Source organism: Hemibagrus wyckioides, linkage group LG07, assembly GCF_019097595.1.
Source record: "Hemibagrus wyckioides isolate EC202008001 linkage group LG07, SWU_Hwy_1.0, whole genome shotgun sequence".
NCBI classification, from domain to species: domain Eukaryota; kingdom Metazoa; phylum Chordata; class Actinopteri; order Siluriformes; family Bagridae; genus Hemibagrus; species Hemibagrus wyckioides.
In genome coordinates, this window is record NC_080716.1 from 24,999,877 (window position 1) to 25,020,973 (window position 21,097).

Here is a 21,097-nt window from a genome sequence, read left to right on the forward strand (position 1 = left end):
GTGGTGACGAGGATAACATGGACCAGTATCTAGATTAGTTGGGAGTAGTAGGGGGAATATAATGAACAGATTGAACTATTTTGGGATATTTATCAGGAGAAAAACAAACTGATAAATGTGAAAATGGAAGAATAGAAGTAAAGGTCAATTTTTAAAATAAAATACAATTAAAAAAATAAAATTTCGGTGAAGGCTCCCCCCCAAATCTACAGTAAAACCAACTATTTGAAACATGTTAATTTAATTATACCCTTTATGTTCCCCAAAACCTTATATCAGTGTAACACTCAGACATACGATTTTGTACACAAAAGAGAAAAACATACACACAAAGAAATGGTCAATATGTCACAAAATTAGCCACTCAGGTTTATATTATAAAATTAAAGTGCGATATAAAACAAACCAGGCAATAACCTCACAGCCATGGAATACAAAAAAACAAACAAACAAACAAAAAAAAAAAACAGTTCACTCAAAGTCCATATTTTAAATTGGCATAAAGCAGTTTGGTATTTCCGAAATACACAAACGCTCGTGTCTTTTTTTTTTTGGTTGGTTGGTTCAAAATAAAACAACGGATTGTCTGAACTCCTTCAGCGCTTCATCAGTTTAAGACTCAGTGGCTTGCCAACTTGTTTAATGAATGCAGCTTCAGTCAAGGTCATGAAAATGTGTCAGCGGCAAGAAAGGGAAAGAAACAACTCAAAACAGCACTTAAGTCAAAGTCAAAGAAGCTTTATTGTCACTTCAACCATATATAGCTGATGCAGTACACAGTGAAGTGAAACAACGTTCCTCCTAGACCAGAGGTGCTACACAGAACAAAGACAAAGTACAGTGACGTAGACAAACATAGAGCTAAACATAGAGATAAAAATAAACTATATTTAAGGTGCAGTAAAAACTAAACTATACTTAAGGTGCAATAAATAAACTAGACATACAACAGAAGTGCACAGGATGACAAGACAAGACAGTGCAGACAAACAACAACATATAGACCGACTTTTGTGCAGATAACAGTATATACAGTGAGTGCAAATAAGGAATTGACACTTTGTGCAAATAACAGTGTATACAGTGAGTAGAAATATGAAATTGACACATGTAAACAGGATTAATATAAAAAAATGTAAAGTGAAATGTAAAGTGACATGTGCATGCAAACAGGACAATTTAGTGTGTGTGTGTGTGTCTAGCACAGTTCAGTTCTTCTTGGAACACAGTTCTCAGCTTTTGTGCATGTGTGTTATGTATGTGTGTGTGAGTACATGTTCAGCACAGTTTAGTTCTCCTGTTGAGATCAGATCTTGGTTGTGTGTGTGTGTGTGTGTGTGTGCGCGCGTGTCCAGCTCAGCTCAGTTCTCTGTTGAGATCAGATCTTGGTTGTGTGTGTGTGTGTGTGTGCGTGTCCAGCTCAGCTCAGTTCTCTGTTGAGATCAGATCTTGGTTGTGTGTGTGTGTGTGTGTGTGTGTGTGCGCGTGTCCAGCTCAGCTCAGTTCTCTGTTGAGATCAGATCTTGGTTGTGTGTGTGTGTGTGTGTGTGTCCAGCTCAGCTCAGTTCTCTGTTGAGATCAGATCTTGGTTGTGTGTGTGTGTGTGTGTGTGTCCAGCTCAGCTCAGTTCTCTGTTGAGATCAGATCTTGGTTGTGTGTGTGTGTGTGTGCGTGTCCAGCTCAGCTCAGTTCTCTGTTGAGATCAGATCTTGGTTGTGTGTGTGTGTGTGTGTGTGTGTGTGCGTGTCCAGCTCAGCTCAGTTCTCTGTTGAGATCAGATCTTGGTTGTGTGTGTGTGTGTGTGTGTGTGTACGCACGTGTCCAGCTCAGCTCAGTTCTCTGTTGAGATCAGATCTTGGTTGTGTGTGTGTGTGTGTCCAGCTCAGCTCAGTTCTCTGTTGAGATCAGATCTTGGTTGTGTGTGTGTGTGTGTGTGCGCGTGTCCAGCTCAGCTCAGTTCTCTGTTGAGATCAGATCTTGGTTGTGTGTGTGTGTGTGTGTGTCCAGCTCAGCTCAGTTCTCTGTTGAGATCAGATCTTGGTTGTGTGTGTGTGTGTCCAGCTCAGCTCAGTTCTCTGTTGAGATACCTGACTGCCAGAGGGAAGAAACTGTTTAACAGTCTGGTTGTGCGGGTCCGAATGCTTCGGGACCTCTTTCTGGATGGCAGAAGGGTGAAGAGTGTATGTGAGGGGTGTGTGGGATCATCCACAATGCTGTTAGCTTTGTGGATGCAGCGTGTGGAGTAAATGTCTGTAATAGAGGGAAGAGACACTCTGATGATCTTCTCAGCTGTCCTCACTATCCGCTGAAGGGTCTTGCGATCCGAGACGGTGCAGTTCCCAAACCAGGCAGAAATCTTTCTAAATTCGCCGTCTAGGGTAAATCTCAATTTCTTTGTTAAGAATAATAAAATCTCACTGCATATCTTCTCGTGCTGACTATCCTTTTTTTTATTATAGTTTCTTTATTTATTATTTTGTTAAGATGACATAGGAACCAAGAAAAAAAGAGAAGGGTACAGGTATAGACAAAAACTCCACAGCATCCAAAACAAACAAACAAACAAATAAAAAATAAACTAAGAAAGTAAGTAAGTAAATAATAAATAAATAAATAAATAAATAAATAAATAAATAAATAAATAAATAAATAAATAAATAAATAATCTTTGTTTTGGCAGCTTTTCTGTTACAGGAAGTGAACAAAGAGTTAATATAAATTCTAATATCTTTATGAAAGTGAGAGAAAAGGGAAGTGACTTTTTATACCTTACATTTGTGGATAAAATATTTTGCTAATAAATTAATTAAGATTACAGAGACACAATACACTTTTATATTGCTTTTCAAAAAAGGAACAATCCAAACAAAATGTCTTTAAATTATAACTCAAAGTTCTTATGTATGTGCTGACTCCTATCCTTCTCAATCGTTCTCTGTCTGCTCACGTCATCACGCTGATTACTTTCACTTTACCTAATTGATTGCAATGAACTATTCTTCACAACTTTCTTAAAGATGCATACACATTATAAGAAAAAAAAACGTACATGTTTAATTGTACATGAAAGTTTAAGCATTACCCTTTTCATCTTACTATTTTTTTTTACTATTTTCCATCTCACAATGGATTCATTCATTCATTCATTCATTCATTCTTTCCCTTTTTCCCCTCTTAGTTACAATTACCTCTGTTTTCATTATACGTAAAATATATCAGTAATTTCCTCTTTTACATTTCTTTCAGATTTTTTTCATAAAGCTAAACTGCAAATGAGTCTCATTATAGCAACTTTAGAGCTTCCTCCTCTCTGTTTACTTTAAATGACTTTTTGTCTTAAAGCCTTGAATTCCCTTTATTTCTGGTCAAGACAGGAATCATCACAACTTATTAGCCGGTCTTATCCGTTGGATATTATTTTAAATTTTATTTTAAATCAGAGTTCACCTGATTCAACTATGAACTCAAAACATTGCAGATCATCAATTAAAGCTAGTTAAAGTAGTTGTGGTGCTCAAGATCAATAAAAAATAAGAAGGTTGTGTTCTAATCCCAGTGCTACCAAACTGCCTTGATTGTTCCTTCAGCTCAGTTGTATCTTGAATTAAACAGATATTTTATACTATGTATGATATTCCAGTACTTTACTGTAAGTATAATTTACAGTGGTTTACTCTACATTTTACAGTACATTATTGGCAACCCAGGTTACAGTATTTAGCAAAACAGACAATCAATTATACAATAGCGTTAGAATAGCATTGTAGCATCTAAAAAAAGCTGAGCTAAAGATTTCTTACATTTAGCAGACACAGTTACAACTTTCTTATCAGTAGTCCTACACCTTAACCACTAAGCAACATTCCGTGCTTGGGGATTTAGAGATCAAAAACTCAGTGGTCATTTCACTCACACCAGAACAAAAATAAATAAATAAAAAACTAGGGGTTGTACATTATTTTACATTTGGAGGATATCCAATAATTTCTACTTTTCAGTCCGTCTCTGTCCACTAGCAGTTGACCATATCCATGAAGATGTCTCTTGTTTCCAGAACAGAAGAACGTTGAGCTGGGTTAGCTAGCCGCCTCCGTCTGTTCACGTTACATTCCCCTCATTGTACTAACAAGAGCACAGATACACAACAAACTATTTCTCTAATGTTTGCTCGGTTTCCCATTTCAGCAAATAAAAAAAGATTATTTTAACTAGGCTACACTAAATAATCATAATAATAAAGTAAAAAAAATAGGAGGAAAAGATGTAGGCTTTGATTTTGACTTAATCTGATTAGTTCAGTAAAGATTGCATTACTCCTGAACTGTGTGCTTCTCTAATAGAAAAACCTAAACCTGAACCATATTAAAAAATGTAAACATTATAAGATGTGACTAAATATAAAAGGATAAATAAAATGAAGGCGCTTGATGGAAATGACATGACCTTATTCATGTGACAGCATATAAGGGGTGTGGTCAGAATCCAACATTAAATTGTATTGATTATTTTATTTAAACTTTGTTTAAAGACTCATTAAAAATTCCTTTTTCAAGAGAGACCTGGGCAAGAAGGAAGTATGCCAAGTTTCAACAAACAAAACAGACAAGCAATTATACAATAGCATTAGCATCAAGTCATAGCATCCCAAATCATTAACATTAAAATTTCTTGATGAATAAAAATGACACACAATAATTGTGTAGTTGTTTTCTTTAAAATATGATTCCAAAATAGTTATTTATAATGTTTGTAAAGAAATTTTACACTGTCACAGAATAAGCATACATTTAGATCAAATCATGTTCAGATGTTTCTAATTTAAACATTTTCAATATTTTCAGACATTGGTAGATAATTGGGAACAGCTCAGTGTTCAGGTTAATTGCGACGGGAAAAATGTAGGGATATGATGGATTTATGAAACACCCCACAGCTCTGGTTAAATAAGGCAATGATGGATTAAATGTGAATTAAATGCTGTTTTTATTAAATAAGCAGGAGATTAAGGTAGACTGGAAATACAGAATGTTACTTACACCTTTTAGAAGGTGACACATTTTTACTCAACTATAATTTAAATTGTTACAAATATTTCACATTTAATTCTTCTTAAACTTATAGTGAAGATGATTCCTGTGATGAATTTACATGCTTGATTTTAAACATTCACTAATGTGATATTACAGTAAAGAGTTAAATGACTAAATAAGAATTTTTTGTTTTGTTGTATTTTAAAGGAAATAAGAAAGACACTAATGTGTGTAGTATGCGTCAGAATTTTAGAAACACTTTATAAACATGTGTAAAAAAATCACAGGGGCAATAGTTTACTGCATATAAAGAATGTAAAAATTACATTAATGTAACAACAAAAAAACAACAAAAACACTACTGCTCATGTTGTAAAGTTAAATCAAATACAGCTCTTCATCATTTATATCAACAGAAAAACCCAAACCGACTGTGAGTGTGACTCCTCAGAGCCCCGTCTACACTGGAGACAGAGTTACTCTGAGCTGTAATATAAACTCTACTGGATGGACTTTTCTCTGGTATAAAGATCAGAAATCAAATCCTCTATCCCCTGGAGCCTCAGACACCAACACACTCACTGTAACAGTCTCTAAAGAAGGACGAGTAAATTACTACTGTAAAGCACACAGAGGAGACTACGACTCAGAGATCAGTGATCCAACCACAATTACAGTGAGAGGTGTGTCATGTTTTCTACTTTTACACTTTATACTTTTAATGTTTGTGGGAGATAAAGACTGGAGGATCCTGGCAGTATCACTGGTTTAGGGATAATGAGGAACTAAGTGAAGCTGCAGGAAAGAAAACCTTCATAATCAGTGATGTTAAAAAGTCTAATAATGGTGATTACACATTAAATTATTTTAACTAGGCTACATTATCAATTATTGATGGATTATATGTGCATTATATGATGCTTATTAAATGTGCAAACATGCAGGAAAGGACAAGAAGGCAACATGCAACGTTTCTGCAAGCATAGCATCCAGTTAGCATAGCATCATAGCATTCAGAAAAACTGACCTAATAAGATTGAAGAGAGAAAAAGTGAAATGGATATGAAGGATGCATGAAACACCCAAGAACACTGGCTAAATGGGATTATATGTGCATTTAACAATGTTTTTGTCACAGCAGTTATTTTCTGACCCTCACTTCAATCACAGTGAATCAATCATGTGTCTAAATAAATAATCTAGACAGTAACAATGTTTCACTGTAAAGTGATTAGTGTAGTAAAGACTACTTCACATCCTGAACTGTTTCATTTCTAACAGAAAAACCTAAACCTGAACTCACATCAAGCCTTAAAGGAGCTGTACTGACAGGAAACTCAGTGACTCTGTACTGTACACTGAAGCCACAGTCTGCTGGATGGAAGTTTTACTGGTCCAAACACAGATGGAGCTCTGAGACTGAGACTGAATCATTCTCCTACACCATCAACCCAGTTAGTGTTTCTGATGGAGGTCGGTACAGGTGCAGAGCTAGAAGAAGAAACCAAGTCTACTACACACACTACAGTAATGAACTCCCACTAACTGTTATTGGTGAGTGAGAGACTCTCTGTTATTCTGCACAACATATAAACAACATTTAAATAGAATATATAGCTAATATCTGTCTTATTCCATCTCCTGTCTGTTTGTGTCCCAGAATGATTGTTTTTAAACACTATTTTTTTCTTTCATTTATTAAGTATATCTGTTAATCATCTAATCAGATTTTATTCACTCAGTTATTTCTATCATTATTATTATTTTTTCCTTTAGTTTTTTATTCTCTTGCTGACACTCAATGTTCTGAATGATGAATAATTGGGAAAAACAGGATAGCAAAAAGACTACATAAATTTAATGAATCAATAGGTCATGTGATCACATGAATCAAAAGACCTACATTTTCAGAATGGTAACTTCACTAATCTTAGCTTTGAGTCAGTTTTCCAAATTGTGATCTACATTTAATTTATTAGTAATGATTATTAAAATGATGATTTTATGTGTTTTTTTTAAAGTAAGTCCTAAACCTGTGGTGAATATTGGGCCTAAACAAGTGTTCAGTGGAGAGAAAGTGACTTTCAGATGTGACATACAGAGTGAACAATACACTGTGTGGACATACATCTGGGAGAAGGATGGTTACACACTGAACCTATACAAAGAAACAATGTATTGTTTAATGTATTTAATGTATTAGTAATGATTATTAAAATGATGGTTTTACTGTTTTTTTTTGTTTGTTTTTTTTTACAGTGAGTCCCAAACCTGTGGTGAATATTGCGCCTGATAAACAGGTGTTTGTTGGAGAGACTGTGATTTTCAGATGTAACATACAGAGTGAACAATACATTGTGTGGACATACATCTGGAAGAAGAAAGATTACTCAGTGATCCCATACAGAAAAACACAGGTGTTTATCAGATCAGTTAGAGTCTCTGACAGTGGTACATACACCTGCAGAGGGAAGACCAGAGACTCTCAGTTCTCAGAGGACAGTGATCCTGTTACACTCACTGTATCAGGTGAGTCTGTGACTTTTGTGATTTTTTGTTATTACTCATATTATTGCTTCTGTTTTTAATAAACATGCAAACAAAATGTAACTGAGTCATTATAATGACTTTAGAGCTTCCACCTGTCTGTTTATTTTAATTTTTAATTCAGCTATAAAGATCTGCTTGTTGAAGATGAATAAAATCTTACACTCTAGCAAAAAAAATCACAAAACTATACAATGATTTTCAATACTGACTCAACATTATAGGTCTTTATAAATATAATAGGATTAACTCTGGTATATTGGGAGAGATAAACCTAGCATTATTTATTCTCTGGATTGATAAATATAAATCATCCATGTTTCATCATATAAGGGGTGTGGTCAGAATCCAACAGGAAGTTATTTATTATTCAATTTAATCTTTATTTAACCAGGAGAAGCCTCGACTGATCAAAAATCCAAAGAAAGAAAGCATGCAAAGTTTCAAAAAGTATAACAGACAATTATACAACAGAGTTAGCATAGCATCATAGCATGCAGAAAAAGTTGAAATTTCTTGAAGTAGAAAAATCTCTCTCTCTCGCACACACACACACACACTGTGTAGTTCTTTAAATGTGACTCTAAAATTGTTAATGTTGTTTGTAAAGAAATATTAAACTGTCACAAAATAAGTATAAACCTAATTGAAATCATGTTCAGAATGAAACATTTAAGATAAAGACTGGAGGATCCTGGCAGTATCACTGGTTTAAGGATAATGAGGAACTCAGTGAAGCTGCAGGAAAGAAAACCTTCATAATCAGAGATGTTAAAAAGTTGAATAAAGGTGATTACACATGTAGAGAAACACAGTCACCAGACCCACAATACACACAGACTAGTGATGCTGTTACACTGACTGTATGTTAGAAACTCTGATTCCTGCCAATAATTCAGTTTTATTTACTAATTAAATCATTGACTGATAATAAATCACACAATGTTGATGAATAGACAAAGCACATCATATAGAGAACAAACTGTTTCTCCAATGTTTACCCTTTTTTCCCTTTTCAGCAAATAGAAATATTATTTTAACTTGGTTATATTATCCATTATTGATGGATTATTTGTGCATTATATGATGCTTATTAAATGTGTAAATAAGCAGGACCTGGGCAAGAAGGCAGCATGCAAAGTTTTAACAAGCAAAACAGAAATAATACAAAAGAGTTAGCATAGCATCATAGCATCCAAAAAAAATGACCTAATAAGTGTGAAGAGAGAAAAAGTGAAATGGATATGAAGGATGCATGAAACACCCAAAAACTCTGGTTAATGAGACATTGGTGGATTATTCATGCATTAAACGACATTTTTTTTATTATTAATAAAAGTGTAAATAAACAGGTGATTAAGGTAGACTGGGAAATACAGAATGTTACTTAGACTTCCTACTGAGAATGCTGAGATCTCTAATTAGTGTACTGTATTCATATCATTTTAATGATGTACATTTATGTGTTTGTTGTGAGGGGGCAACACTTATTTATTTTAGGTAAAACTCAAAGTTTTAAATATAAGACCATTTCTCAATGTTCCCAATATGTTTTCCAGTAAATAAGTTATGTGTAGATTTGCATTTTGTTTAACTTTTACTTTTTTGAATCTGTACTCTATACACCTATATAAATAAATGACTGTAGAGTAGAGAGAGATTAGAGACCTGCATCATCACACAGCAGTTATTTTCTGACCCTCACTTCAATCACAGTGAATCAATCATGTGTCTAAATAAATAATCTAGACAGTAACAATGTTTCACTGTAAAGTGATTAGTGTAGTAAAGACTACTTCACATCCTGAACTGTTTCATTTCTAACAGAAAAACCTAAACCTGAACTCACATCAAGCCTTAAAGGAGCTGTACTGACAGGAAACTCAGTGACTCTGACCTGTACACTGAAGCCACAGTCTGCTGGATGGAAGTTTTACTGGATCAAATACAGATGGAGCTCTGAGACTGAGACTGAGACTGAATCAGACTCCTACACCATCAGGTCAGTTAGTGTCTATGATAGAGGTCAGTACAAGTGCAGAGCTGGAAGAGGAAACCCAGTCTACTACACACACTACAGTGATGCACTCTGGGTAAATGTTATTGGTGAGTAAGAGACATTCTGTTATTCTGCACAACATATAAACAACATTTAAATAGAATATATAGCTAATATCTGTCTTATTCCATCTCCTGTCTGTTTGTGTCCCAGAATGATTATTTTTATACACAATTTTTTCTTTCATTGATTAAGTGTATCTGTTAGTCGTCTAATCAGATTTTATTCACTCAGTAATTTCTATCATTATTATTATTTTATCTTCAGTTTCTTATTCTCTTGCTGACACTCAATGTTCTGAACGATGAATAACTGGGAAAAACAGGATAGTAAAAAGACTGTACATGAAGTTAATGAATCAATAGGTCACATGATCACATGAATCAAAAGACCTACATTTTTAGAACAGTAACTTCACTAATTTTAGCTGAATCAGTTGTTCAAATTGTGATCTACATTTAATTTATTAGTAATTATTAAAATGATGATTTTACCTTTTTTTTACAGTGAGTCCCAAACCTGTGGTGAATATTGCGCCTGATAAACAGGTGTTTGTTGGAGAGACTGTGATTTTCAGATGTAACATACAGAGTGAACAATACATTGTGTGGACATACATCTGGAAGAAGAAAGATTACTCAGTGATCCCATACAGAAAAACACAGGAGTTCATCAGATCAGTTACAGTCTCTGACAGTGGTACATACACCTGCAGAGGGAACAGCAGTGACTCTCAGTTCTCAGAGGACAGTGATCCTGTTACACTCACTGTATCAGGTGAGTCTGTGACTTTATCTTATTATGTTTTGTTACTACTTATATTATTGCTTCTGTTTTTATTATTATATACAAACAAAACTGTAATTAAGTCTCATTATAATGACTTTAGATCTTTCTCCTGTTTATTTTAATTTTTAATTCAGCAGTAAAGATCTGCTTGTTAAAGATGAATAAAGACGTACACTCTAGCAAGAAAATCACAAAGACAAACAATGATTTTCAATACTGACTCTACATTATAAGTCTTTATAAATATAATAGGATAAACTCTGGTATACTGGGAGAGATAAACCTAGCATTATTTATTCCCTGGATTGATAAATAAAAATCATTCATGTTTCATCATATAAGGGGTGTGGTCAGAATCCAACAGGAAGTTATTTATTATTTTATTTAATCATCATTTAACCAGGTAAAGCCTTCGACTGATCAAAAATCCACAGAAAGAAAGCATGCAAAGTTTCAAAAAGTAAAACAGACAAGTATACAACAGAAAAAGTAGACCTAAAAATTTTTGAAGTAGAAAAATGACACATGAACACACCCACACACACACATTGTGTAGTCGTTTAAATATGATTCAAAAATTGTTATTTATGATGTTTGTAATGAAATATTAAACTGTCACAAAATAAGTATAAACCTAATTGAAATCATGTTCAGAATGAAAAATTTAAGATAAAGACTGGAGGATCCTGGCAGCATCACTGACCTACCACTGACTGATTTCTGGCAGAAAAAGTGACCTAATAAGAGTGAAGAGAGAAAACGTGATATGAAGGATGCATGAGAGAGATTAGAGACCTGCATCATCACACAGCAGTTATTTTCTGTCCCTCGCTTCAATCACAGTGAATTGATCATGTGACTAAATAAAAAATCTAAAACAGTTTAAGCAAGTTGTTTATCCTCATCACAGAGACAGTAATAATGTTTCACTGTAACGTGATTAGTGTAGTAAAGACTACTTCACATCCTGAACTGTTTCATTTCTAACAGAAAAACCTAAACCTCAACTCACATCAAGCCTTAAAGGAGATGTACTGACAGGAAACTCAGTGACTCTGTACTGTACACTGAAGCCACAGTCTGCTGGATGGAAGTTTTACTGGTCCAAATACAGATGGAGCTCTGAGACTGAGACTGAAACAGACTCCTACACCATCAGGTCAGTTAGTGTCTCTGATGGAGGTCAGTACTGGTGCAGAGCTGGAAGAGGAAACCCAGTCTACGACACACACTACAGTGATGAACTCTCACTATCTGTTATTGGTGAGTAAGAGACTTTCTGTTATTCTGCACAACACTGAACATATAAACAACATTTAAATAGAATATATAGCTAATATCTGTCTTATTCCATCTCCTGTCTGTTTGCGCCCCAGAATGATTGTTTTTAAACACTATTTTTTTTCTTTCATTTATTAAGTATATCTGTTAATCGTCTAATCAGATTTTATTCACTCAGTTATTTCTATCATTATTATTCTTCCTTTAGTTTCTTATTCTCTTGCTGACACTCAATGTTCTGAACGATAAATAATTGGGAAAAACAGGATAGTAAAAAGACTGTACATGAATTTAATGAATCAATAGGTCACATGATCACATGAATCAAAAGACCTACATTTTCAGAACAGTAACTTTATTAATTTTAGATAATGTAGATATTTTGATCTACATAGATAAATGTAGATAATTTGATCTACATTTAATTTATTAGTAATGATTATTAAAATGATGATTTTACCTTTTTTTTTTTTTTTTTTTTTTACAGTGAGTCCCAAACCTGTGGTGAATATTGCGCCTGATAAACAGGTGTTTGTTGGAGAGAAAGTGACTTTCAGATGTAACATACAGAGTGAAAAATACACTGTGTGGACATACATCTGGAATAAGAATGGTTACACACTGAACCCATACAAAGAAACACAGGGGTTCAGCATCAGATCAGTTAGAGTCTCTGACAGTGGTACATACACCTGCAGAGGGAAGAGCAGTGACTCTCAGTTCTCACAGGACAGTGTTCCTGTTACACTCACTGTATCAGGTGAGTCTGTGACTTTATCTTATTATTTTTGTTACTACTTATATTATTGCTTCTGTTTTTATTATATATACAAACAAAACTGTAATTAAGTCTCATTATAATGACTTTAGATATTTCTCCTGTCTGTTTATTTTAATTTTTAATTCAGCAGTAAAGATCTGCTTGTTAAAGATGAATAAAGACGTACACTCTAGCAAGAAAATCACAAAGACAAACAATGATTTTCAATACTGACTCTACATTATAAGTCTTTATAAATATAATAGGATAAACTCTGGTATACTGGGAGAGATAAACCTAGCATTATTTATTCTCTGGATTGATAAATAAAAATCATCCATGTTTCATCATATAAGGGGTGTGGTCAGAATCCAACAGGAAGTTATTTATTATTTTATTTAATCTTCATGTAACCAGGTGAAGCCTCGACTGATCAAAAATCCAGAGAATGAAAGCATGCAAAGTTTCAAAAAGTAAAACAGACAACAGAGTTAGCATAGCATTATAGCATGCAGAAAAAGTTTAAATTTACTGAAGTAGAAAAATCTCTCACACACACACACACACACACACACACACATTGTGTAGTTGTTTAAATGTGACTCTAAAAGTGTTATTTATGATGTTTGTAATGAAATATTAAACTGTCACAAAATAAGTATAAACCTAATTGAAATCATGTTCAGATATTTCTAATTCAAACATTTTCATGATTTTCAGACCTGAGTAGATAATTTGGAACAGTTTAGTGTTTAGGTTAATTATGATAGTCTTACATACAATAAGGTGAGATAGGAAAAGTGGATATGATGGATACATGAAACGCCCCACAACTCTGGTTAAATGAGGCATTGATTGAATATGTGTGTGTTAAATGTGTAAATAAGCAGGTGGTTAAAGTAGAATAGAAATACAAAATGTTACTAAGACCTCTTGGAACTGGCAACACTTTTAATTTTCATTATAATTATTTTTTTATATAAATAATGTAAATTGTTTTTATTATCTGTACTCTATACTCTTAAAGAAATAAAAAATATCTAAAACAATTTAAGCAAGTTGTTTAGCCTCATCACAGAGACAGTAATAATGTTTCAGTGTAAAGTGATTAGTGTAGTAAAGACTACTTCACATCCTGAACTGTTTCATTTCTAACAGAAAAACCTAAACCTGAACTCACATCAAGCCTTAAAGGAGCTGTACTGACAGGAAACTCAGTGACTCTGTCCTGTACACTGAAGCCACAGTCTGCTGGATGGAAGTTTTACTGGTACATACCCACACAGAGCTCTGAGACAGAGACTGAATCAGACTCCTACACCATCAGGTCAGTTAGTGTCTCTGATGGAGGTCGGTACAGGTGCAGAGCTAGAAGAAGAAACCAAGTCTACTACACACACTACAGTAATGAACTCCCACTAACTGTTATTGGTGAGTGAGAGACTCTCTGTTATTCTGCACAACACTGAACATATAAACAACATCTGGATAGAATTACAATACAGCAAGTATTGGGAAGCAAGTGACACAACACTAGTTTAACTTTACAAAATATCACCAAAACCTTTAAAACTCTTTCAACAATATGCTCAGAGACTGTAAAAGGGGTTTCATAAAGTTACTGCTTCAGAAACATCAAAATGCTGGAGTGGAGACCTGCCTGAGTGTGAATGAGTGAAGATGACGAGGGTCAAACTTTACTTGCCCTTCTGACCGGGATCTGTAACATACACACTCACTCTCTAATCTCTCTCATTCTGTCAGATTCTGTGGTCCAGTATAAGACAGATTACTATCTCTGTTAAAACAGGAGAAAAGAAAGAGATGGGAGAAACACGTCTGCACTTCACCAAGTTCCCCAGCAGGTATCTTTATTAAACAGCCATCTTATTAATATTGTATTAAACAATAAAGCTTTCCTTTTACATTTCACATAAGCACATAAATTAATGAATCCAGAATTAAAACAATTGCTTTAAAACAATAAACATAGCAGTTTTCTACATTTAGTCATCTACATTTAACATGCAGGGAATGATAATTATATCATTATAATTGTTACACACTTTAAATAAACTCCTTTTCCCGTCATTCTGTGAGATTGATCAGCATTAAATTACTTAAATGACAATAACTAGATACACAGCCTAGCTAAGTGAGAACATTACAGTAGGACATAAGTAAACTTTTTCATGAGCATGAATAAACTAAACACAAACACCATCAACATCATCACACATCAATGGAAATTATCCTGACAGCACTAGCATATAGAACTTTAGCAGCAAATGGAGCCACACTAACATCCAATACCATCCACCTGGTCCAACTGTCTTATAAAATAAAAATATATCACTAATTTCTGATTAACTTTCACCTCTCTTACAGCTTAACAATCTAAATACCAGATACAGAGTGAGTTTTACACTTTGTCTGTTCGTGTATGTGTATTTTTAAACATTTTACCTGTTAAACAGGAGAAAAGAAAGAGATGGGAGAAACACGTCCGCGCTTCACCAAGTTCCCCAGCAGCGGGTATAAGTGGCGCATGCGCAGTATCACTCATTTACCCGGGATCTCCCTAAATCCTTTGAGGAGCTATAGTCAGCTTCAAAATAAAAGTCACAATCACAAAAAATCACAAAAAATCACAAAAAAATTAGATAAATATGAAATCACCGCCAAAGTAATTAAGAAAAAGGAACACAAAACACTATACACAAATGTGCACCAACTCTAGTGGGTGCCACATGTATGAGGAGTTATGTCTAAAATGTCTAATCAGAGTTTACTCACTCACTGATTTCTAGCATCATTAATATTTTTTCTATATTAATTTGTTCCTGTGTTGACATTCAGCGTTCTGAAAGAAGAATAATCGGAAAAACAACATAGCAAAAATGCTGTACACATGATTCATTGGTTAAAAAAATCTAAATTTTGAGTCAGTTTTCCAAATTGTGATCTATATTTACTTCATTATTAGTGATTGATTTCCTTTTTTTTTTTTTTTTTAAACAGAGAGTCCTAAACCTGTGGTGATCATAAAGCCTGATAAACAGGTGTTCATTGGTGAGAAAGTGACATTCATATGTGACATACAGAGTGCAAAAGACCCTGAGTGGGCATACATCTGGTATAAGAAAGATTACACAGAATCCTTAGACTACAAAACACAGGAGTTCAGCATCAGATCAGTTAGAGTCTCTGACAGTGGTACATACACCTGCAGAGGGAAGACCAGAGACTCTCAGTTCTCAGAGGACAGTGATCCTGTTACACTCACTGTATCAGGTGAGTTTATCTTATTTTTTATTACTATTATTATTATTATTATTATTATTATTATTATTTTATTATTACTCTTTCTTTTATTTTTTTATTATATGTAAAATATTTTAGTAATTTCATTTTTCAGATTTGTTCCAGATTTTTTTCATCAAGCTAAACTGTAACTGAGTCTCATTATAAACTTCCTTTTGTCTTATTACATTACATCTTTACCTTTCTGTCTTAAAGCCTTGAATTCTCTTCATTTCTGGTCAAGACAGGAATCATCACAACTTATTAGCCAGGCTGACTGGTGAAACATCATTTTGCCTTTGATTTTATTTTTATATTGTTAGAAAATATTTGATATGGATACGAAACATGTTCTTTACCTAATAGTCTAAAGCTGATGTTACTGTCATGATTCTGTATGACTGAAAAAAGATCTCAGAGTATCACTGCTGTGGTTTCACAGTAAAGATCTGTAGGTTTAGTTCAGTGATGAAGATTTTTAAATAAATACTGATGTGTGCAGTTGGTGGTGCAGGTTTTGTCAACATTGTTTATTTAAACAACTGTAAATCACATTTACAATAAAGTACTGTGGTACCTTAATGTTGTATAAAATAACACATATTCCAGTACACTTGACTATTTGACTGGTGCAGGATACAGCTGATTTGAAAGGTCTTGACAGTGCTAGGATTTCAGCAAACAGACTTCTGGTGCATGAATCTAAGTCCTTACCTTAACCACTGACCCACAACATCACCACAATTAGCTTAACTACTGTAACTACATTAACTATTTCTACCACTTACTTAATGCCACTAAAAGATTGTATTGAAACAACGCATGCTGTTAAGCTAGTTGTGGCTTAGTGAATAAGGTTTCAAGTCAAAGAAAGTTGTCTGTTCTAAACCCACAGCTGCCAAACTGCCTTGAATGGGCCCTTGACCAAGATCCTTCAGCTCAGATGTTTCCTGCATCAATCAAATGACCAAATGTACTGGGTTATTTGTTATGTGGGTTATTTGCTAGAACTGCTTTAAACATGTCTTTTATAGACACATTTTGTTGGTTTGTAAATTTGTCTGATTTCAACACAGTATGTTAGATACTCTAATCCTGTTAAGAATTCACTTGTGTAAGTCATTTTATTTACTTAAAGCATTTATTTATAATAATAAACAAATGCTGATGAATAGAAGATGGACCTGCTATTTCTCTAATGTTTGTTTTGTTTCCATTTTTAGGAAATTTACATGAACATGATTAATTTATCAATGCTACACTATTAAAGTAACACAATAGTAGGAAAAGATGTAAATCTAGTTATTGTTTAGCTGAGATCAGTAACATCACAGAGCAAACATGTTTTCAACCTGTAGTGCTGATTAGAGAAGTAACGATTACATTACTCCTGAACTCTGTGTTTCATTTCTAACAGAAAATCCTAATCCTGAACTCACATCAGACCTTAAAGGAGATGTACTGACAGGAACCTCAGTGACTCTGTCCTGTACACTGAAGCCACAGTCTGCTGGATGGAAGTTTTACTGGATCAAACCCACACAGAGCACAAACACCTCTGAGACTGAGACTGAGACACACCACTACTTCATCAGTTCAGTTAGAGTCTCTGATGGAGGTCAGTACAGGTGCAGAGCTGGAAGAGGAAACCCAGTCTACTACACACACTACAGTGATGTACTCTGGGTAAATGTTACTGGTGAGTAAGAGACTGGACTGGACAGAACATGTTAACAGTAGAGCTGGGTAGTAACACACAGTAAGATATATTTACACTGCTACATACAGAGAACAAATAAATTTACCTCACTATCATGCTCGAGTGTTGAAGAGTGAAGAGGAGGAAGTTTGAACTTTTATACTGAACCACTGAGTGTGAAAAACGAGAATGTGTGTGAGGTGTTCAGAATTGATAAAGTGTGTGTGTGTGTGTAGCTCAGGTACAATGCAACACTTCAGACAAACAAACAAACAAAAAAGCTAGCATCTTTTATGTTCTGTGTACAGTTCAATGCATTATCTTTTATCTCTTTTCATGTTTCTTCCTTTTTAAGCAAAATAAATGTTAATATAATATTGATCTATATTGAAATATAATATTATTAATATAATTATTAACAGGTGAATCTCCTCCAGTGTCTCTGATCATCAGTCCGAGCAGAACTCAACACTTTACTGATGACTCTCTCTCACTGAGCTGTGAGGACCAGACTGGCTCTACTGGATGGACAGTGAGAGGATACATACACAATAAGACACTGCTTGATTGTTCATCAGTTTCAGGATCTACATGTAACATCAGCTCCCTCTCTACATCACACACTGGAGTTTACTGGTGTCAGTCTGAATCTGGAGGACGCAGTAATTCTGTCAACATCACAGTGTACAGTGAGTCATTTCATCAGTTCTCATCAATAGTATTTAATAAATAAAACAAAACCATTAAAAACGATTCTTAACTGTAAAAAAAAATTAAGACATAGCTTGTTTGTAATAATAATCACCAGAAAAGTAGTTTAGCATCATGTGACTGATAGCATTACAATAAAACCTCTTTAAATGTCTGAAAGTGATTGAGAAACTTCTGGAAATTTTACTTAGCACAGTGCCATTTATTACTTTAAATGAACAAATTGTGATAGATGCTTCAGCTCATTTATCTGAATCACGCTGTCATTGTTAACCAAATGGCTGTATATTTCCATAACCTAAGAAAATATATACTTTACCATACTGCATGAGCTGCGTTTGTAACATTATTCATCAGATTAATCATTTGAAAGAAAAGGAGAAAAAGACCTACTTGGGTTGGAGCTCACCAAATAAGTATCAAATCTTTTTATGACAGTAGTTAGCATCTGTCGGAACCCAGAGCCCCTCTCCGGGTGGACACTTCAGGGTGGTTCTAGAGCCTTTTTCAATTACCAATATTATCTATATATTATCTATATTATAATATTATAATATTATCTATATTATCTGTATTATCTATAGTCTTATAGTTCAGATCAAAAATGCAGGACAAAAACAAAGAAATAAAGCACTCCTCCAGGCTTAGATTAGAAGAAGCAACCGGTTTTATTAAAAAATATCACCAGAAATGGCACTCAAATACACAGATTCATGAATCGATGCAGTCAAGCACACCCCCTTGACAAATCCCCCAGTATATATACTTTCTAGCCCAGCTGCCTAAACTTGCTGGGCTCTATTTTTCTATGGATTGTTTTGACGTTCACAAAGTTTTCCCCCTGAAAAACAGCCCCACCTTTCTGTGGCCTTCAAACAGCCTATGAGTCACAAGTTTTAATTTTAACACGTATTAGTTGTTGATCTGTCTAAACTTCAGAACTTATTTAGACCAAAACCACATTTACTCACATTACCCCTTTAATTTATCACTTATACTTTAACCTACATAACCCACATGTTCCATATGTTTGTGTACTTGTTTGTTGTTCCTGTGTGGTTCGTGGTGACTGCCTGGCAATTACTTAGAATCCTGAGGATTTTTATTTAAGGATTATTATTATTTCAGGAAAGGGTGCTGCCCTTATTTTACTAGTAGTAAAGGTAAAAGGGGTAAAATGGCTCTGTGATGTTAGTCTAGTTTTTTTTTTTTTATTTAGGTTAACTAACCTAGTTTACCTTTAAACTATTTATTTAGTCATTTACTTTATTTTATTTTATTATTTGTGTATTTAGGCTAGGATTCCAGTTTATTTTAATCTAGTTTAATTTAATTCTCTAAATCTTCCATTGCTTCATGTTTTTAAGTCTGTATATTTCCATTACACCTATTCAACGTTTTCTCCCTATGTTTACATTAACATCAGCCACTACAATAATATTTTGCTTGCTTCTCCTGGCATTTCAATAACATCTTCTCCAAACACACTTCCGTCTCGGCACTTGTTAGTTTATTCTATACTTTTGCCACCAGGAATATTACTATTCTTCCACTTACCTGGGTAAGCTACTTCTTGTTCTATATAATTTCTGTACATTATATGCAATGTATATGAACTTTAAGTATTTTTAGATTGACCTTACGCTCTCTCTCTAACGTGTCAGATAAACCTGTTATGGTGTTCTCATCCCTAAGCCCAAGGATTCTGGATCTTCATCAACATATTTTTTCGGTCTCAGTGGTGCCAGCTCCATAATATGCTATATTATGCTAGCTTGTGCCCTTACGTTGTCTTACAGACTAAAGGAAAGAAATCAAGTTTATAAGTTGATTAAGGTAAATTTTAACCTACCCTTACTGATTAGGAATCAAATGTACTTAATGATTAGGTGCATGGAAAGCAAATGTTTAAAAAAATTTTCCCACATGTCCCAGGTTCAGGGTCTTACACCATCCATTGAATCAATATCCCTTTTTATGTGTGTGTGTGTGTGTGTTCACACTTGAATCTAGTTCGACTACAGTACTAACTGAATGAATAATTGGAACATACACATTAATCCCTTTCACTGAAACAGTAACTGTATTTATTGAATCAATTACTTCTCATTTTATTTCACTTCAATTAACAGTGCAATATACACTTATAATGTGTCATTACCTTCAAAATTTGGCAGAAATGGATGATAAAAAGCATTTCCTCATTGTGATTGAGTCTTCTGATCACACAATTAATCCACCGGTCTCCCTCAAAGGCACGAATCCATCACAGTGTGTTACCCTGATTTTTATGAGTTTGCGATACAATGTCCAATTGCTAATGCAATAAAACAGTTCAGTCATCCATTTAGACAAGATAGATAATATAGAGTTAGACAGATGATAAAGAGATAATATTGAGTTATAGCCACACGTGGCTCACATCTCTCTCTTCAGCTAGCTGTCAGGCATGTGATGTAATGTGAAATAATTGAATTAGGCAAGGAGAAATAAAATGAAAAACATTTTATAAAATAAGAATCATACATTAAAAAATGTACAGTAATATAGCCTCAAATATTATTTGAGTGGGTTACATGTTCATAGATAGCTATTAAGGTACTATGAAGTTACTTGTGTGGCAGGCAGGATAGCATGCAGGCCTGAATGACAGCCTTAAATCTCCAAGACCTTGATATTTTCCATAACGATTTAATATTATTTCTAATATTTATGATATTTAGTTTATAACTTGAGTATATTTGTTTCTTAACAAGTCAAATATTATGTATTACCAAACCACAAAACCACTGAATCAATGAATAAAAATAGAATTCTGGGGGGAAAAGTGTACGTAAATAATGGGAGGTCACAGGGTATAACGTGTTGTGGTGTAAGGGTCAAAGTATGTGTGTTACATAATTTTCTTGAGTGACACA

At 34.2% G+C, this 21,097-nt stretch overlaps 1 protein-coding gene across 1 annotated transcript in view; it reads left to right on the forward strand.

The window, feature by feature from the left end:
• The window catches only part of LOC131356506 (basement membrane-specific heparan sulfate proteoglycan core protein-like), a 135,997-nt gene that overhangs the window by 108,497 nt on the left and 6,403 nt on the right, over nucleotides 1-21,097 (forward strand). Inside the window, exons 14-22 of the mRNA XM_058395577.1 lie at nucleotides 7,290-7,559; nucleotides 9,405-9,683; nucleotides 10,144-10,413; nucleotides 11,416-11,688; nucleotides 12,194-12,466; nucleotides 13,625-13,897; nucleotides 15,488-15,760; nucleotides 17,187-17,468; nucleotides 17,891-18,157. Of these exons, the coding sequence (XP_058251560.1) occupies nucleotides 7,290-7,559; nucleotides 9,405-9,683; nucleotides 10,144-10,413; nucleotides 11,416-11,688; nucleotides 12,194-12,466; nucleotides 13,625-13,897; nucleotides 15,488-15,760; nucleotides 17,187-17,468; nucleotides 17,891-18,157 (2,460 nt within the window). The remainder of the gene's footprint in view (nucleotides 1-7,289; nucleotides 7,560-9,404; nucleotides 9,684-10,143; nucleotides 10,414-11,415; nucleotides 11,689-12,193; nucleotides 12,467-13,624; nucleotides 13,898-15,487; nucleotides 15,761-17,186; nucleotides 17,469-17,890; nucleotides 18,158-21,097) is intronic.